Genomic DNA, 18,919 nt, shown 5'->3' on the forward strand with positions numbered 1-18,919 from the left:
GAATTTGGTATTGGCCACGTTTAAAATGACAATGGGCCTCATTTACCAACCGTTCTTACAAAAGAAATGTGTTCTTAAACCCCACTTGCGCACTTTTTACGAAGATTCTGACATTCACTAATGTTTTCTTATCTTGGATTTGTTATTAGCTGAGGACAAAATCTACGCACACACACACTCAAGAGCACCCTTACGCACATTGAGTATGACAGTTTGCTTCAAATAATTGGTTACTCCATTTTATTTAATTCTACAGTCGTTTACACTGATAGTATTTTACTGTAGGGGTGTAACGATACCTTCATTTCACGATACTGAACTCACGATACGATATTATTGCGATACTCCCAAGACATATGATAAAAGGTTAACAAAAAATGTACTGTTGATTAAAATGCTAACTTTGATATTACACTGTGGGTTTAAATGAACAGGTTCGGACTTGGTGCTTGTAATTCAAGGACAATGGTGACACCAGAATAAAAATATTCATGATTCTGAAGCTGACCATTGCATTATTATACATTATAATCAACATTATATAGTAGTTTAATGTAGTACTGACACTAAAACTCTGAAAACATGATTTTTTTCTTATACAGTAATTTATATTTTGGGTGAACTATCCACGATACATATTGTCACTATCCACGATACGTATTGTTGCATTTTTGTATTGCGATATATTGTGGCACGATATATTGTTACACCCCTATTTTACTGTAATGTATTTCTGATCACTTAGCATGCAAAGAAACACTAACACTGCAATTCACGTGGGATTCCTCAATCCTAAGAAGAACACAAGTGCGAACAATTCTGTTGTTTAAGAACATGCCATGAATCCGACGTAGACTTTTCTTAGGAGGTTTATTAAGTACAAAGACAATTCTTAGGAATATATTGGTGAAATGTGAGCAGCTGTGCAAAAAATAAATCAAAGCAATAAATCAGAATTGAGCAGTAAGGCTCGCAGTGTGTATCTCTTGGAACTTGGTGTTAATTTATTTGGCAGATGAAGCCGTGATTAAACCATAATAAAGTCACAGGCAGTCTTCATAGGCGCAGTTCTCTTCTTGCATATCAGTTGAATCCATCCCTCAATAAATTGAATTTATCTCCAAGTCGAATAGCCTGGTGTCCTCGCCCCCTTTTGAACTTCATAGCGTGGCGATGATTGCATACCATCATAACTGGAAGCTTGTTCCGGGAACGGCTGAGGAAAGGGGCCCTAATTCAGCAGCCGCACTGGATTCCATGAGAAAGGAATCTCTGACCCCAAGGGTCAAACCAGCAATAATTGTTTTCATGAGGGGGATGTGAGTGAAGAGGACCCGCAACATAAACACAGGCCTGCCACGAGTCTTCGGAGAGCACTTGGGAACCGATGCGGGGAGGAGGTCTGGGCTGGTGAAGTCGTGGAGGCGGGGTCATATGATGCAGTCTGTGTGATCTAGCCAGCCTGGAGTGCTGATGCTGAACAGTCTCTTGAACATCATGTGATGACCACTGTCATGAACAAGACCACTTTGTGTGTGGCCTTCTGTCTGCATCTTCAGGCGATGTAATCTCTTTGCTTTCTGTCTTTTTCTTGTTGGAAAACTTGTTGGAAATCAGATGTCTCCAAGATATTCCTTGATTTTCTAAGTGCTTTTTGCCTGCTAGGGATGGGTGGTATGATTATATTTATATAGACCGTGACAGTAGATCTGTGTTACCTGGTAGAGAATTTGATATGCAGTTTACCCCGGTACGGATCAAGCAAGTCTGCTTTGACTTATTTACATGTGAGAATAATAGGGTAACATAAAGTAATCCGTAAAAATACAGTTATGCGAGGAATTACTTAAGGGGTATTTGTTTGGATGTAACAGTTTAGTTGTTTATGGCTGTTGAATAAAGTTGCAATTTGCAGCTTGTTCAATTGGTTTTGAACCCGATTCATCCAATCAGAATTTAGTCTAAACTAATATCATAATAAAACCGAAAATTCAGTCTTTTATTATATTAGTTTGCCTCAGTTTTCTCTTACGCTGATTTAATATTCTGTTTGACTTGAATTCACTGCATGTATTATCCAATAATGTTTTCATAGAATAATGTGAAGCTCTAAAGAAGAACTTTATTGAAGGAGTGTAATTTGGTGGTTTAGTGGGATATGCTGTACTTCATCTAAAACTGTTCAAATCTATTAAAAAAAAGCAGGTTTTTTTTATAATTTATGAACTTTATGAACTCCTATTAATTTTGAGTGCTTTTATGATACATTTGTCGTGATGCCTTGAATTGCATAATAAAGGGGATTCAAATTGGTGAAAAACTTAAAACAATCGATGGTCAGTAACTCAACTCAAATCTGTACGCTATACATTAATGGAATTGTATACCCAAAAATGGAAATTGTCATAATTTTCTCCTCTTTTCTGTGGAGCTCAAAAGAAATTTATTTAAAATGTTTTTTTTCTCCTCTTCAAAGAAATTGAAGGTTGAAAATGCTAAACGTAAACGATAATTTCGACCTGTTCATCACATGTGCAGGGCTCCTCCAGACTAACTTTTTGCCCTGGTTGCACTGGTGCGCCAAACTTTTTATTTTGGTGCACCAGCACAAAATTTGGGTCAATTTTTTTTTGAAAAAAATTTGCTCACGTCACCTTTAACGCCACAATTTCAAGGTCACCTTTTTATCACGCTCTATATACATTCATATTCTTGTTTTAAATAATTGACATAATATATAAGGTAGGGGTGGTTAATCTGTCTGATTTCCCGATTCGATTACGATTATTGAAGTCCCAATTCGATTACAGTCGATTTTCGATTATTAACGATTCTCGATTAGCGATTATTGATTTTCCATTTCACAACAGTAAATTCACTACAGTAAAAATCACAACAATAACAAATTATAACAAACTTCAACATATTCTGAATCTCTATTAACATAAAATACGGATGTCCACACATCACGTTACAGCTATCCTACCCGCTTTCTTCAGTGATTCCATGACTTCGGTTTTGGTCTTGTTGTAGAGTGTGGGGATCGCTGTGTCTGTAAAATATCTCCGAGACGTTGTATCTCGGCTCCAAAGTGTGCAACATAGCGCGAAAGCCCTGGTTCTCAACGACTGGACGCAAATCCTTGGCAATAAAAGTTGCGATTGATTGTGTAATGCGCTTTGCCCTTTCCGAGCCGGGTGGAAGCTTTGACAATATTGTTTCCACGCTTCAAAATTCCGTCTTTCCGTTATTATTGATTTTTTTTATTTTTTTGAAAATCGATTTTTGGCATTTGTGAATCGATTCAGAATCGTCCACGTCCGCATCGCGATGCATCTAAGAATCGATTTCCCCCCCCCCCACCCCTAATATAAGGTGTAGGTAAATACTTTTTGTAAAAATTTGAAGCACAATTATACTGTAGTGTATATAAAAATAAAAATAAATTTTGAAACAAATAAAAAATGTTTAAAGTGCTTCACTGAGCTGCCAAGCGAACTATTTTGAGTCTCTAGCTCAGGCTCTACCTCCGTCTCTGAGTCGGATGCCCTCTCCGACGAAAGACCAGGGCTTGGCATCTTACCAGGGACTGGGGAGACTGGTGGCTGAAGTAGCTCCATGTCAGGGCTGTTGTCGGAGCATTGACCGGGGAGTAGGGTTTTAATGGTATTTAAGTAGGGGTTTGGGTATTACTACTCTTACCGATACATATATATTAAACAAAGATAAACAATAGATAAAAGATAAACAATTAAACAAAGATAGACATTATATATAGGCCTACACAGTGCTTTAATTTCAGGAATGTCTACTAATTACTGTTCAGGTATGTCTAAAAAGAAATCTAATAAAGTAATCAAATGTCAAATAACACTGCATAGTTTATCATAGATCGACTAATGCTTATTAAAGCTGAAGTTATTCATTCAAGAGCTGTGAGTGATTTTCTCTTTGACTTTTGTTGTTTGATACGCAGTAATGGCGAGACCGGCCGCATGTTTATTAGACTGCGGCCCCTTTAGACCGAGTGCAGATCTAATAAGCTACAGATGCACAATATTTTCTCCCAAATATTTCCATAACTACGTCCATTTAAGACGTAAACTGTTTTTAGTGAATCTCCAAGCCGGTCATTTTGCCATAATTCTATGTACATTTGATCGTTTAGCACATGAAACCCAAAGTATAATTTGCTTTGGGCTGTTTCGGAGCGCGCCGCCTTGCGAACAGCATCTCTTGCGCAGATTTTTGTGCTTTTAATAGCTCTTTTTTATTATTAAACGCGTCCCGCAATTTAGCAACCGTAGCTAGACTACATTTTGATTTTACAGCAATCACCGATCTTGCTGATTCTGTCGTTAAGTTTGAGTTTTAGGGAGAAATGACAGCGTACTGCTGCGAAGGGAAGGAAGTTGTGCTAGACAGCATGCGGCTATAGTTTTTAATGGTTTTACCTCAATATATTATTTTTATAATCTTTGGAAGCCGAAATCTAAAATAAAATCAGACTAATATCACAGACCTAACGTGTAACCAGGCTATACGCTTGAATGTTTAGTTCTGTCGTCGTCACTCATTAAGCAGGGCTGTCCTGTTGTGCGAGCTGTGGCCCCGCGTGAGAGATGAGTGCGAGTTACGTCAAAGGAGAACAAACACTTAGTTCGCGGAGAGGCAGCGGACCAAATTGGTCGCACTCTAGAGCCCTGCATGTGTGGAAAAGAGCAGCATGAAGATCCTTCAAAATTTCTTCTTTACAATGGCTGCCGTGTGGCGTGTCCGTTAAGTCCATTTGTCATTTTAGGCTTCAGAAGGGTGCTTACGAGGCCCCCTTTGCGGTCGATATGTGCCCTTAAAGGATAATTCCGGTATTTAACACCTTGAGTCTATATTGTAGTTTGTTTTGGATGAACAAGAGTGGTGGACAACATTTTTTTGACAATGGTTCCTCTCTCGAGTTTTTGACTATAAAAGAATTGGCCTTGGACCCATTTAACATTGGAGTCAATGGTCATGTCCGAAAATGTCATTAAAACAACCTTTAACGTTAGTTTTCAAAACTGTGCAACTCACCGAGTGGTTAGTGGTGTTCGTTCGTCAATTACTATTTATATATATATATATATATATATATATATATATATATATATATATATATATATATATATATATATATATATATTTTTTTTTTTTTGTGCATTATTCATATTTGTTTTAGACCTAAAGTTTTATTTCAGAAAAAAGTTAATGTACAAGTACACATGTTATTGGTCTTCTACACAGTATACAATTTCTCTGCCATATATTTGATGCACAGTTTAATCCAAAGTCAAAGAAGCTTTGGAGCCTAGCATGCAGCAGGCATAGCTAGTGTCCTCGGTGAAACAGATATGTGTGAAATGGATCTCAGTGGCATGCTGCTGCTAGAATCTATGTGTGAAGAGTGGATTTCTATTTGCATGTGACTGCATGTCATTTGAATATGCTTGATACATTCAGTTGCAAAAATGGAGTGGGTTTTTTTTTTTTTTTTTTTTGCGGTGGGCTTTTGCACTCCCTCCTGGTTGGAATGGGGGACTTTGTTCCCAGAGTGCTTCACATCCCTGTCTGCCCCATCGCCAGTGGACTGCCCTGATCCCCAGAGACAGGTGCTGGCTGCCATCCGGGGCCATGAGCTGGGGAGGTCCATTTTCTTTTCTTTTTTTCGTCTGGACGGACAATAAAGGACGACATGGCAGACAACGCTGTGGATCAGATCAAGGTACAACAGTAAGAGTTAACGCTAAGGTGGGCTGTGGTGGAAACCGAAGTCCCTGGCTTTTCAAGGAAGCCCACGGGAGGAAACTGGGTGTGCGAGCCCGGCACAGGAAGGCAAGGAAACGGAGAAGGTTCAGCCCTGCCTGCCTGCCCTCAGTCCCGAATCGGAGAGGTCAAGACAGAAGAGTCTCGTACAAGTAGGGACACTGACTTCTATTTTGTAAAAAGAGTTTCGAAGCGCAGCTGTGTAAAGTCGGATGCCGCTCTGCGCCACGCTTGCTTTCACGGCTGTCTACGATGTCAGTGCTGCAGAGGTTGGCAGAGAGGCTGTTCCAGCGAGCCGGTCCCTGTCTCGGAGACTCTAGCCGTGGGGAGGGCGGCTACTACCAGTCCCAGGAGGAGCCAGAGGCCTCTTGCTGGAGTGAGTGACTGACCGGAGGCATTATGTTGGTTAAGGCTGCTGGCACAGTGAGGGTTTGGATATAGCTGTGGAAGGTGGGGCTTGGCAAAGGGGCGGAGAAACCTGCATGTCTAAAGGTCTTAACTTCCCGTCTGAAGTGCTGGCCTGACTGTGTGTGTGTGTGTCTTGAGATTAACTGATAATCATTTTAAATATCTCATCTTTGATTATTGATAGTGATAGGCTAGTGTGTCGACCAGGCTATTTGAGGTCAATTGAGGATAAACGGTTTCTTTTTACATTTTAAGTTAGTGTTGTCTTATTTCAGAAAATTGCTTTAATAACCATTATATAATTTATGTGTTATTGTTCCGATTTTCATTATGGGATGTTGTAAACTTAAGTCATGGGTGATATGGAGATTGAGATTAAATTAGCACCTCTCTGTGTGCTGCGTGGATTGATGTGGGACTGCCGACACGCACATTCTGGGTACAAAGCCCTTTTTTATTCATCTCCTAATGTTTGTGCTGTTGCCTGGCGTTGGCTGCGTCATACCGGAGTTCCAGGGAAGCTGGCCGTCTGTCTCCTGGAAACCTGTCAGTGACTCCCGCTTTGTTGGGGTCCCAGTGTTCTGCTGTTCGTTCCTGCCGGTCTGAATTATGAACTAATGCTAACAGCTTTATCCGTTCATGCGATGCTTACTTGGGGTGTAATGGTTCTCGGTTAAAAACTTTGCCCTGTGCTCTAATATGGTTATGAGCAGTCATTTACGCCGTCATCACCCAGGTGTTTATAGCGCAGGTGAGACCTAAACAGCACACGTGGCTATCTGTGTTTAAACTAAACTCATTTAAGCCTTGCCTATTTAAACATTCAAGCGCAAGAATATGTTAAAGAGAGCTCACAGAGAGCCACGTCTCAGTCGGCGCGCAAATATTGAGTTATCTTTTAAGATTTATAATTCACACAAAAATTATTTCAACATGCCTGTTTTGGCGAGTATCCTAGCAAACGTAGTAGGTTATGTCTTACTCTTAAGTGAATGTAAACAGTTGAGAAAGACAACGCATGTGTATCTGTGTACTGGATCCGTGCATTATTTTTAAAGTGACAGCAGCCTAATATTCCTGCTGACTGCGTAAATGTTAATCAAAAACAAAAGTCAAGGAAATCACTCCGTGCTCTTGACTGAATAGCTTTTGTAACTTTAATAACAATGAATCTTTATTTAATTTATACAGTGAAGATTATATGCACTGTTAGGCCCTGATCAGCCAGAATGTGTTTTTTGCTGTGAGAGGCCTTTTTAAAATTATTTTCTATTGGCAGTGAGCGTTTTGCGCGCGGGCCTCACGCTTTAGCCACCTGCTGCACGTTTTTGTAGGAGCACTCTGAGTGCCTGAAGTAAAAAATAAATAAAAAAAACTCTTGAGCATGTAATTCGTGTTTTTCCCCCCCATTATCCAATCAAATGAATGGAGAGGCGGGCCTTCCATTGTGGTGACGGATGTTTACAGTTTATGTGTTTGTACACCCTCGATCAAGGGTTTTCCATTTTTTTTATGTTTCTGCTAATATGACATTTTACTTAACAGCAAAGATTCTAGAGCGCTCGCGCCATAATCAGTGATTAGACTGACAGGACAGCTGATTTGGTGGTTGCCTAGCAACATACAAAAAATGCAGCGCACTGCTCTTTACCTCGCGTTTTCTTGGTGTGCCTCGCGTTTTCAAACCTGAAAAACGTGTTCTGTCTGATTGGGCCCTTGTTTAATTTTACATTTGATTGCTTTATTCAGTTTCTGTACCTGGGAATAGGGATGGCTCGATACCACAATTTTGGCTTCGGTACGATACCAGAACCTAATACCTCGGTATCGATACCACAAGTGAAAAAAAAAAAAGTGTCTCAAAAGTTAATTGAATTGAAACCATTTTATTAAAAAACACTGCTTGAAACTCCACTACCAAATGTGCAAAGAAAAAGTATAAAAATGTAACAAAAAAAAAAAAAAACTGAAATTATATAATTAAAATAGGTTAATATCTATAATAACAGATTAACATATAATAATATAATAATGAAATGACATGTAAACTATTAGCTGTCATGCATCAACAGAGAATTATCTAAATTTATAGCATTTATTCATCTTGGTTTGGTTAGTGTTTGGGTTCATATTAGTTTAATGCATTGTATTTCAGGTAAGTTAATTACTGATTGATCTAGATGAATAAATGCTATAATACTGTTAGGTCAGGTTACCTAATGAATGTTGACAAATGTAGCTTAATTGTAATATTAGTAATATTCATAATTCTCTCTCTCTTTAATATTAATTACCGTAATATTATTCAGATTTTTATTCTTTATTCATTCAAATTAAATGAATATATGTTTGTTAGAAAGTGCAAAAATGATGAGACCTAAACTTAATTGGTTCTAGCGTGTCATGCAAGCAGATTTGAGCTTTCGTGTTTACCGTAGGCTATTATATTTAATTGATAAGCTCTTATGTATGTGCGCTGTTCAGTGTTCAATAAAAGTCTAAATTAAATCAGTTGAATGATGGACTCACCAGTCGAGCTCTGAACTCTTTGAAGAAGTCAGGATGAGCAACTGAGAAGTGCTCAGATTTGATGTGTTGCTTCCCTTGAGTCCCATGACCACACATTATTTAAAGCAACGTTTGCAGAGGGGTGCATTTGGTCTGTTTCTTTACTTTTCTCATTACTTTTGTAGGCAAAGTAATGCCTTATTTCTCTCATACTGCTCTCTCTTATTTATTCATTTCGGGAGTGTAGAAATTCGAATGAGCTTCATTTGAACCATCGTGTTCCTCCGTTGTCGCCATTTGCCGGCTTCGCGTGACCCGCGTTAGTTTAGGTAGCGCACTGCCGCCTAGCGGTGAACTTTGAAACAGCAGCGCATCAAATACCGAATTGAACAAAATTATGATATTGTACCGTTTGAAATATATACCGGTATTTTTGCAGTACCGGTATACCACGTATCCCTACTTGGGAACTACTATTAGATGCCTTAAAAGCACTTTTTATTTTATTTTTTATCTTTGCTCTATTGTATTTATTTTTGCTTGTAGTTCGATAATTTGTTCTTATTTTCATTTGGCAGTAGTCATTTTTGCTCAAACATATCACATACTGAACTAACCAAAACCGCGACCCTAAAACCGTGATAAAAACCGAATCGTGAGTAATTTGAACTGTTACACACCTAGCGCTTACCCACTTTTAAAACTATTGTTTGGTGAGACTTTTTGGATGTCTGCCGGTTGCTCTACAAGCACGACAAGTTTAACAGGTGGAGTCTTCATGGCTTTTGTTAAGTCAGTAATTATTTTAGTCAACGGTTTTGTTTGGTCGACTGTTCTCTGCTCCCTGACACTTAAAAAAAAAAAAAACAGAGAACATTGACGTTTACTTAAAATACCTCCTACCTTTACTAACTTTGCATCCACAAAGTCAGCCTGTGGAAGCATGCCAAGTATCTGAGAGCTGAAAAGAGATTATACCTGGACCAGAGCAGCACCTATAGTCTTGAGAAATGAGGTAATGTAAGAGACTTACCAAAGGTGTCACTGTCCCTTGAGTCTCCTCCTGGCCAGGGTGGCTGGATCTGGCTCAGTCTTTAAATCCATCTGTCCCTGACTCTTCCTGTGCCTCTGCCTCACTCTCGCAGTGCCACTGCATTTAGAGTCTGAAATGCCAGGCCTGAGGCTACATGGTCTGCAAATGGGTGCTGTTCTCAAATGCGTGTGTGTGTGTGTGTGTTTTTGTGGACCAGTGGCACTCCTGCAGTCGATGCACCACTAGCCGACCCCCTTTGGTATGCGTCAGAGCGAGCAACAGCAGCCGAGGGCCACACTGATTGATCTGACTAATCAATTGTGGACTCTGTCCACTAGAGGACAATGCCAATGTTTGGGGGACCAACGGGATGGACTTTATGCTACGTCCACTTTATTTCTCCACACGCTGGAGAAATAATAATACTCTACCATTCCTTTGCTTCTTCAAGTTGATGGGAACTCCCACACTGTCTGTTTATTGTCCATGCGACTCATTAGATGCAACATTGCTGTTATAGGTTTGTCCCTCCCCTTAGCGGCCAGGTCCCTATTTGGATCAATCTGGTGCGTGTGTTTGTGTATGCGCTTGCATTTTAGGAGTGTGTGTTCCACTTGAGGGTGAGTGGAATGGCACTGTGTACAGAATAAATATTGATACAAACTAAGCATGAGGCCGATTGATTTACCAGGGTGATGTCCGCACAGAAAGCGAGGTCTTTAGTTCGGCATTCGGCGCTCGAGGAAGAGCAGGAGCAGCAGACTGAATCATCAGCCGCGCTTGAAGACAAAAGCAGCTTTGAACACGCACACCTGTAGCTTTGAGCTAATTAGTGGATGCGAGCGTCAGGTGTGCTGGGACCTCTTAGGAAGAGGCGTAGGGCTATGAGCCTGATGCTGTGAGGAAGAAGAGAAAGGAGGAACCGTCTCGGCAGGGCCCATGTGTGACCGAAAGAGCTCCAGAAGGCATGGTGGGAAGCGGGAATCTCGCTCTTCAGGAGAATCTCGTTCTTCTGGAGGATCGGGGGAGGGGGGAGGAGGTGGTGGTGGAGGAGGAGGAGGAGGAGGAGGAGGAGTGGAGGGTCCCACGCTCCTAGTGGACGGTAAGGGCACGGCTAACTTTGTGTGGGAATCGGTTATTTCCCTCCGGTAGTCATGGCACCCGTTTGTCAGGGAAGCCAGCACAAAGGCAAGGATCATATCCTGAGCCATTTATGAAATTGCAGCTGGGCTATTTTTATGTGTTGTTGATGTAATTCTGTGATTTTTTTTTTTCTTTTTCTTTCTTTCTTTCGGGTTGTTTATGTGCTATAGCTGTTGAGGCCTGACCTTTGTTTTGAATCCGTTTCAAGCAGCTTTAGTTGTTTTATTGAGTGTTGGAACGGCATCGAGTTTAGGTGGACTTTGGACGCTGTCCTCTCTATCTTCTACTGTAGTTCCTCTACAGATTATCTAAATGAAGTTGAAATATGACCCTGGAGTGTGTGCAGTCCCATACACCACTGTGTTTGTGAGAAAGAAAACTCCTGAATCTCTCTCAGAGATAATAAGGCAGGGGAATTGACGGGAAGTTGTGGGGTGAGGCGGTCTCTCTCGCTCTCTCTCGCTCTCTCTCGCTCTCTCTCTCTCTCTCTCTCTCTCTCTCTCTCTCTCTCTCTCTCGCTCTCTCTCGCTCTCTCTCGCTCTCTCTCGCTCTCTCTCGCTCTCTCTCGCTCTCTCTCGCTCTCTCTCTCTCTCTCTCTCGCTCTCTCTCTCGCACTCTCTCGCTCTCTCTCTCAATTCAATTCAGAAAGCTTTATTGGCATGACAAAAAAATACATTTTGTATTGTCAAAGCATCAAAACAACAAAGAGAATGATTTAGAACATTTAGTACAGAAAGTAATAATACTGATAGCATAAAACAATAATATTGAGCTCTCTCTCTCTCTCTCACTGGTTCTGCCTGGAGCATGTGGGTCGAAGATAATGGCGGTAACCTCGCTTTACGCCGTCTGACTCTTTCACCACTGAGAGAGATCGTTTAATGCCCCTACTTTGGATTTAAAAGGTTCATGAAAGTGTGTCGTACAGTAGGGTCCTCAATGGCAGGAATCTCACTGCGCTTCTTCTTTGGACATCTCGTCTGGGCGCTGAAGTTGCAACAGTTGGATCTTCTCAGTGGCAGTGACAGCTTGCATTTCCCCAGAGAAAGGAATGAGGAAAAGCCTGTAATCTTAACATTCCCACACAGCCCCATAAGAAGAGAGAAACGTGCTTGAATGCATTTGTGTAACTTCATGGGTGCACTTATCAGATTTCTGACTGGATTCTTTCTCGCTGTTTCTGAAGCTAATTTTTTTTTTTCACATACATGCAAGAGATATATGAAGCGAGAAAGAGAGTCTATAGATATTAATTTGGGTCTGAGCTCTTGTTCTGTCATGGTGGGCTCAGGAAGTATTAGATAACATGAGCTCAGTCGATGTGGTTTTAACAACACTGGAAATTAGAACAGGCCTCACCACAGACGGGCAATGAAAGTGATTGCCACAGGCACTGAACACACAACAAACATGATGAAAAACAGAAGTGGCCAATACGGGGACCAAAGTTTAAAGCCAATTTATATATAATGGAGTGTAGCTTTGCTCTGAAAGGTAAACCAATCTGAACAACTTTCCAGCATTTGTGTCTTTCCACACACACAAAAAAAGTGTAAAGCTCCACAGATATGCAGCATTTCTCTGATTTTATACCTTAAATCAACATTAAAACACAATGAAAAGCATGCTGGAATGCCTATTGCTGAGTATGTGTAAACTGCTTATGTGTAAAGTACTTTAATACATTGTAATGAAGAGCACTTTTGAGAATAATGGGAATCATTGTATTTATCCACAGTGAAATGTGACATGTTTTCACGAGATTCGCTTTGTGTACATGCAGAAAAAAGTAGTACTTTCTCAGCAGTCTTCACAGACAGCACAGCCGGCTGAAATGCCGCAAGTTACTGTCATAAATAAGGGTAGACCAGCAACTCTGGACTTTAATGTGCTTTAGAGGCTGTAAAAGGTTGACGTTGGCTTGGCAGCCATACTGCTATGGTCACCTCTACTGTTTTTACATGTCCTACTTGTGTTGACATTTTAACAGATTCAATAGGCAATGCCCCCTTTAGACATAAGCATGTCCCTGAGTGCTACATGGTACATGTTGATCTGTTAATCTCACACCATTATTTTCCCCTTTCTCCTTGTACAGTTAAGGAGTTTCTCGCTAAAGCCAAAGAAGATTTCCTAAAGAAATGGGAGAACCCAGCACAGGTCAGTTAATCCCATTTTCTGCACTGCACACGATCACTTTGTCAGCCAATGTGAGCTAATGTGAGATGGTGTGCGCCTCCTTCTGGACACAAGGTGAACTGACCAGCTGTTCGTTTGTCTTTTTAAAGTCTTTAAGAGTTTGAATTCACAACTTTTGTTCTTGATACCCTGAGGAAATAATATAAAAAGTAAATTTTGATGTAAAGTCGTTTGCTGTATTTCATTACGTTTCTGAAAGTCATACCTTGAAATGTAGATCTTGTTGTTAGTGAAGTGAACATAAAAATGATATAACAAGTAAAGTAATCAGTCAATTAAGTTTGACCACACAAGAACAGTCAGTGTTAAATTTGTCTTTGTACAAGCAAAATGAATTTACCTAAATTACCATCTTCTTTTCTTCTTTATTGCTCTCGATGAACAGAATACTGCATCTCTGGACCATTTTGAGAGGTTGAAGACTCTGGGCACTGGTTCGTTTGGGCGAGTCATGCTAGTCAAGCACAAAGAATCAGGCCAGCATTTTGCCATGAAGATCCTTGACAAACAGAAGGTAAGGCACTCTAACAGAAATCATGTGTGTGTTTACAGGTTTGGCTATACTTGAGGGACAAATCTGTCCTCACTTATATAGTGAAATATTATGACCAGTATTACAAGTAACGCGAGCTTGCTTCGGATTGTAATCGGATTGCTTTTTCAAGTGACTAGTAAAGTAACGCATTACATTTTAAATTTACAACAACATATCTGAGTTACTTTTTCAAATAAGTAACGCAAGTTACGTTGTTTTCCTAACAGCTCTTCTGTTGAGAGAAATTGGGAGTGAGTTATGTTGCGCTGTGTGAACATGATGGTTATTGTAGTTTCTAGGCTAAATATGACCAGGCATTTATTAATCACTTTGCACTTTTATATTTGCCAAAAATATCACTTTTTGTGTTGTCTGAAGAAGTTCAACAAGCAAGCAAGCCCATCCCAGGTGGGAAAAAGTAACGCTAAAGTAACATTACTTTCCATAAAAGTAACATAATTAGTTACTTTTTGTAGGGAGTAAAGCCATATTGTAACGCATTACTTTTAAAAGTTACTTTCCCCAACTCTGATTATGACAACTGACAATTTGTTGGTCCTCACTTGGACAATTGGCCAAAACATGTTTTTATTCAAGTCTAGTGTTCTGCACAGGTTTCAGTGATGGGTATGGTTAGGGGTTAGGGGTTGGTTTAGGCCATATATCAACATGATATAAAATCAATGGAAGTCTATGCAATGTCCTTACTAATATAGTGAAACAAGTGTGTGTGTGTTTGTTGATCTCATTTTCTCGTGTCTTTCAGGTGGTGAAACTGAAACAGATAGAACACACACTGAACGAGAAACGCATCCTGCAGGCTGTCAGCTTCCCATTCCTGGTGCGATTGGAGCACTCGTTCAAGGTATTGTGTGTGTGTGTGTGTGTGCGCGCGCTTGTGTGTGTGTTAGGACGGTTAGGGACCTCGACGCCTGTGAAGAGACGACCCAACGCCGGCGATATGTTATGCCCTAAATTAATATGTGATTACCTAACTGTATTTTTCTATGTACATTTCTGAAATGCATTTTCTGTAAAGCTGCTTTGAAACAATATGTATTGTGAAAAGCGCTATACAAATACATTTGAATTGATTTGGAGAAGCATGAGATACTCAGTTAAAAAATTTATAATAATTACATTTCTAATAACTTTCAATTTATCAAAGAATCCTGAAAAAAAATCTAGGTTTCCACAAAAATAAGCAGCACAACTGTTTTCAACATTAATAATAATCATTATTCATCAAATCAGCAAATTAGAACGATTTCTGAAGGGACATGTGACTGAAAACTGGAGTAATGATGTTGAAAATCCAGCTTTGGATCAGAAATAAATGACATTTTACAATGTATTAAAATAGGAATATTGTGAAATATTATTGCAATTTAAAATACGTAATTGTTTTCTGAGTTTTTGATCAGCCTTGGTGAGCAGAAGAGACTTGTTTAAAACCAATCCAAAATCTTTGTGTGTGTGTGTGTGTGTGTGTATGTATCTAAATGGTTTTGTACTCTTTTTCTTTTGTGTTTTCTCCACTCAGGATAATACTAACCTGTATATGGTAATGGAGTATGTTCCCGGAGGAGAGATGTTCTCCCACTTACGCAGAATCGGCCGGTTCAGGTGTGTTTTTCTCTATGCAGATCACACTAGCGGTCCATCCAACCATTCATTTGGTTTATTACTACATGCTTACTACTACTAATTACTACATATTGCTTTCTTTTATTGTAGCTACTTATTGTTGTTTTCTGCTGTTTTTAGTGATGTACTACAAATTGAACCACGTCATCTTTACGATGACACTCAAAAGTGCATCATATTCAAAATACTACTGGGTTATCTGCAAAGTTCAAAGATTTATTGGTGAAATGTTGCTACATTTTGCAGTAAATCTTGCGAAACTACAGACCACATCGACTGAACCCACTGAGTTGCAGTGTCAGTCTCAGATGGTCAACGTCGAGGTCAACTTGTTAAACCTTTGAAATGTATTCAGAGTTTCTTTCTGGAGGCACTTTGTAGCAACTACACTTAAATCTTCATTTGTGTCGGTACAACCGTCCTCAGAAAGTGCTGCGCTTGACTGATGGTTTTGAAATATGTGATATTGGATATTTTACGCCAGTCTGACTAACTTTCTCTGCCAATACTAATTCCTATTAAACCCCTTAATCTATTCCCTGTTCTCTTACTTTTATTTCTTTGCTCTCAATGCCTGGTCATTTTGCTGTCCAAGATGCTTGCTGAGGATGGCAAAGATTGAATGCTGTTTTTGTTTTCGGACGTGAGTGTGATTTCGGTCGCGATTCTGGTTGAAGAGATGGAATGCGTGGAAAGGGATAGATGGCATGCGTTTATAAATAGTCTATTGAGTGTGAGAATTACAGGACATTGTCATAACAGATAATAAAGTAATTGCAGTCACATTGCATTGTCTTTTTTTTCTTCTTATTGGGGCTCTCCTACGTTTTCCTCTTCTCTTTTGCTACAGAGGGTAGTTTTCATGACAAATTTATTCAAACTTAGGCCGTCATATTAACAGTAAACAAGCTCCTCGCTAGTGTTTTTATAGCTAACTAACAAACTGTAAATATTGTAGAACTTTCCTGAGGAAAATGCAACCTTAGGCTGTTTTAGTGACGTCTTTCTGCGGTTTAAATACTGATTGAGAGACTACATGAGACAAGATACATTTCAGTAAGTTGTACTGTATCTTTCAACATACCTTTTGATGTTCATGCATGTTTTTTCTGTAATTTTGTGTATTGAACTGAGGCGCTATACAGCGATCTGTCACTCCTTCAGAGCGTCAAAACGCCATTTATTGTTCGGATTAAGTGATAAAATGGACAGAATTTGAAAGCTGAGACTGTTTGTCATCACAAGTAGCAAAGCATGAAGCTCTTTGTGATTATTGGATAGGAAGTGCGATACAAATGTTTGGTGGAGGGAAAACCGCAGACCTGGCAACCCTGGTTTGAACTATGTATGATTCATAGGGTCAAAAAGAGCCTGATTTAACGTCACTGTTTTTAAACTGTTAATGTGTTGTTTTCGTGTTAACTTTGACAGCCCTCCCTAAATTCAACACGAGAGAGATTTTATACACACAGCATGAGTTGCAGTCTGACACGTTTTTTTTCCGACTTGTATAATAAGGATATAAAATGGATATAATAAGCCCTGATCATCTGCTGTTTTTATCAGTGAAAATAATAATAGTGTTTTAATAGTGAATAATAGTGGCCAATAAGTGAAAACAATTTATCAGCTGATATCGGTTATTAGCTGATACATCGGTGCACCCCTACTATTATTATTATTATATAATAACTTGTCACATTGAAAAACAGTCGTAGTGTCTGCAACACGCAAGTGGATTCTTTTGCATACTGCCAATTTTTCTGGCAATTTTTTTTTTTGTGCACATCCATTTAAAAAGCTTGCAGTTAAAAGATCCACCTTGATAGTTTTCTGTCGAAGTACACGGTTCTCGACCAGACAACGTTGATAGTCAAAAGACGTAGATAGATTGTATATTATCCTCATATTTGAATCATTATGAGCACAAGTAATTGCTGCCTGACATGTTCGCTGTGTCTGCTGAATACATGGCGTTAACCAGGCACACAACGTGTTGTATTATAGCTGTATATTACTGTTATTTTTCAAAAAGAACAAAAACAACACAGTCCAGGTAATGAAATATGTTAGGGTAGTTGACATGTGTCAAACAGTGGCAACGGTGTCCTGACACGCTGTTTGCCCCGTTTCATCTGAAAACCATTCAAAATGATGTATTTTTTTCTCATTCTTGAATAGTTACTATGCGTGAAGGTCCCATGACCTCTGTTTGTTTACGTTGTGTCTGTTTGTCTCTGTCCGGTGCAGTGAGCCTCATGCCCGATTCTACGCCGCCCAGATAGTTCTGACCTTTGAATACCTTCACTCGCTTGATCTTATCTACCGAGATCTGAAGCCTGAAAACCTGCTCATAGACCAGCAGGGATACATACAGGTAAACATGCAGATGGCTTTATGTAATGATAGCTGACTGCAAACATGTGTTTGAGACCATACAGGTTATTTTTTTTTAATGTCTGATTCTGTTCATATACAGTTTTTATCGTCGTTCTTCTTGCTTTTTCCTCAGGTAACAGATTTTGGTTTTGCTAAACGTGTAAAGGGCAGGACCTGGACACTGTGCGGCACGCCTGAGTACCTGGCGCCAGAAATCATCCTCAGTAAAGTTAGTACCAAAGCTGCTTTACTTGTTGGTCATTGGCCAGTCCATTCCAGCATAACCTTGCCTCCTCCTGCTCTCTCTCGGTCTCTTAGGGTTATAATAAGGCAGTGGACTGGTGGGCTCTGGGAGTGCTGATCTACGAGATGGCTGCTGGTTACCCTCCGTTCTTTGCCGACCAGCCCATTCAGATCTACGAGAAGATTGTCTCTGGGAAGGTGAGCGCAGAATATCAGGATTTCATTCATGCGTGTCAGTGTTGTTCATATAAACCAACTGTTTCAAATTGTTCCTTGACATAAAGGTAGAGTAAAATGTAAATATTTGATGGAAAAACATAAAGGGATAGTTCACCCTAAAATGAAAGTTAAGCCGTCATTTACTCAGCCTGGTTTTGTTCAAATGTCGTATGCCCTTCTTTCTTTTCTGGACCACAAAAGGAGAATTTTTTTTTTTCAAATGTCCAGCTCGCGCTCGTCCATATAATGGCAGTGAATACCGATAAGCATCAAGCTTTTTTTTTTAAAAGACACAAGTATCACAGAATGATCCCATGCGATGTGCTTTATATTATAAGTATTTGGGGGTATGCGATAGGGTTTCGTGAAAACTAACCAAAATTTAATGTATTATTTAAAGGGGTCATCTGATGCCCATTTTCCACAAGTTGGTATGATTCTTTAGGGTCTTCATGTAAAGTTTATAACATACTTTGGTTAAAATTTCTCAATGGTTGTGGAAAACGACACCCTTTTTACCTCCTCAAAAGCAGCTCTGTTCACAGCGACCCGTTTCGGTGCATGTCTCTTTAAATGATAATGAGCAACTGCTCACCCCTTCCCTCTCTTCCATGAGGCGTGTCGACACAAGACACGTAAAGTGCTGCCTTGGTGGACAGTATACAAATAGCTGAGGGGGAAATATGCTAATACGGGACAGTCCGTCAGTGGTTGTGGGCGGAGCATGAGCAATATATGATATTGCTCAGAAAATCCAAACGGCTTGATTGAGTGTTTAGGCGTTTTGAGGATAAAAAAAAGGGGAG

General features: G+C 39.8%; 1 protein-coding gene across 3 annotated transcripts in view; it reads left to right on the forward strand.

Moving 5' to 3' along the window:
• Positions 1-18,919, forward strand: part of prkacaa (protein kinase, cAMP-dependent, catalytic, alpha-a) — a 34,010-nt gene that overhangs the window by 4,675 nt on the left and 10,416 nt on the right. The window contains exons 1-8 of one of the 3 annotated variants that reach the window (XM_079604943.1): positions 6,029-6,175; positions 12,990-13,051; positions 13,476-13,604; positions 14,392-14,490; positions 15,169-15,251; positions 17,523-17,649; positions 17,785-17,880; positions 17,970-18,092. In XM_079604943.1, coding sequence (XP_079461069.1) covers positions 6,052-6,175; positions 12,990-13,051; positions 13,476-13,604; positions 14,392-14,490; positions 15,169-15,251; positions 17,523-17,649; positions 17,785-17,880; positions 17,970-18,092 — 843 coding nt within the window. In that variant the 5' untranslated portion in view covers positions 6,029-6,051. Of the gene's footprint in view, positions 1-6,028; positions 6,176-10,438; positions 10,851-12,989; positions 13,052-13,475; positions 13,605-14,391; positions 14,491-15,168; positions 15,252-17,522; positions 17,650-17,784; positions 17,881-17,969; positions 18,093-18,919 lie in introns of those variants that run through there. The other 2 variants (XM_079604941.1, XM_079604942.1) reach the window with 2 other exon arrangements.

The sequence above is a fragment of the Phoxinus phoxinus genome (assembly GCF_949152265.1).
Source record: "Phoxinus phoxinus genome assembly, chromosome: 1".
In the NCBI taxonomy this organism is placed as follows: domain Eukaryota; kingdom Metazoa; phylum Chordata; class Actinopteri; order Cypriniformes; family Leuciscidae; genus Phoxinus; species Phoxinus phoxinus.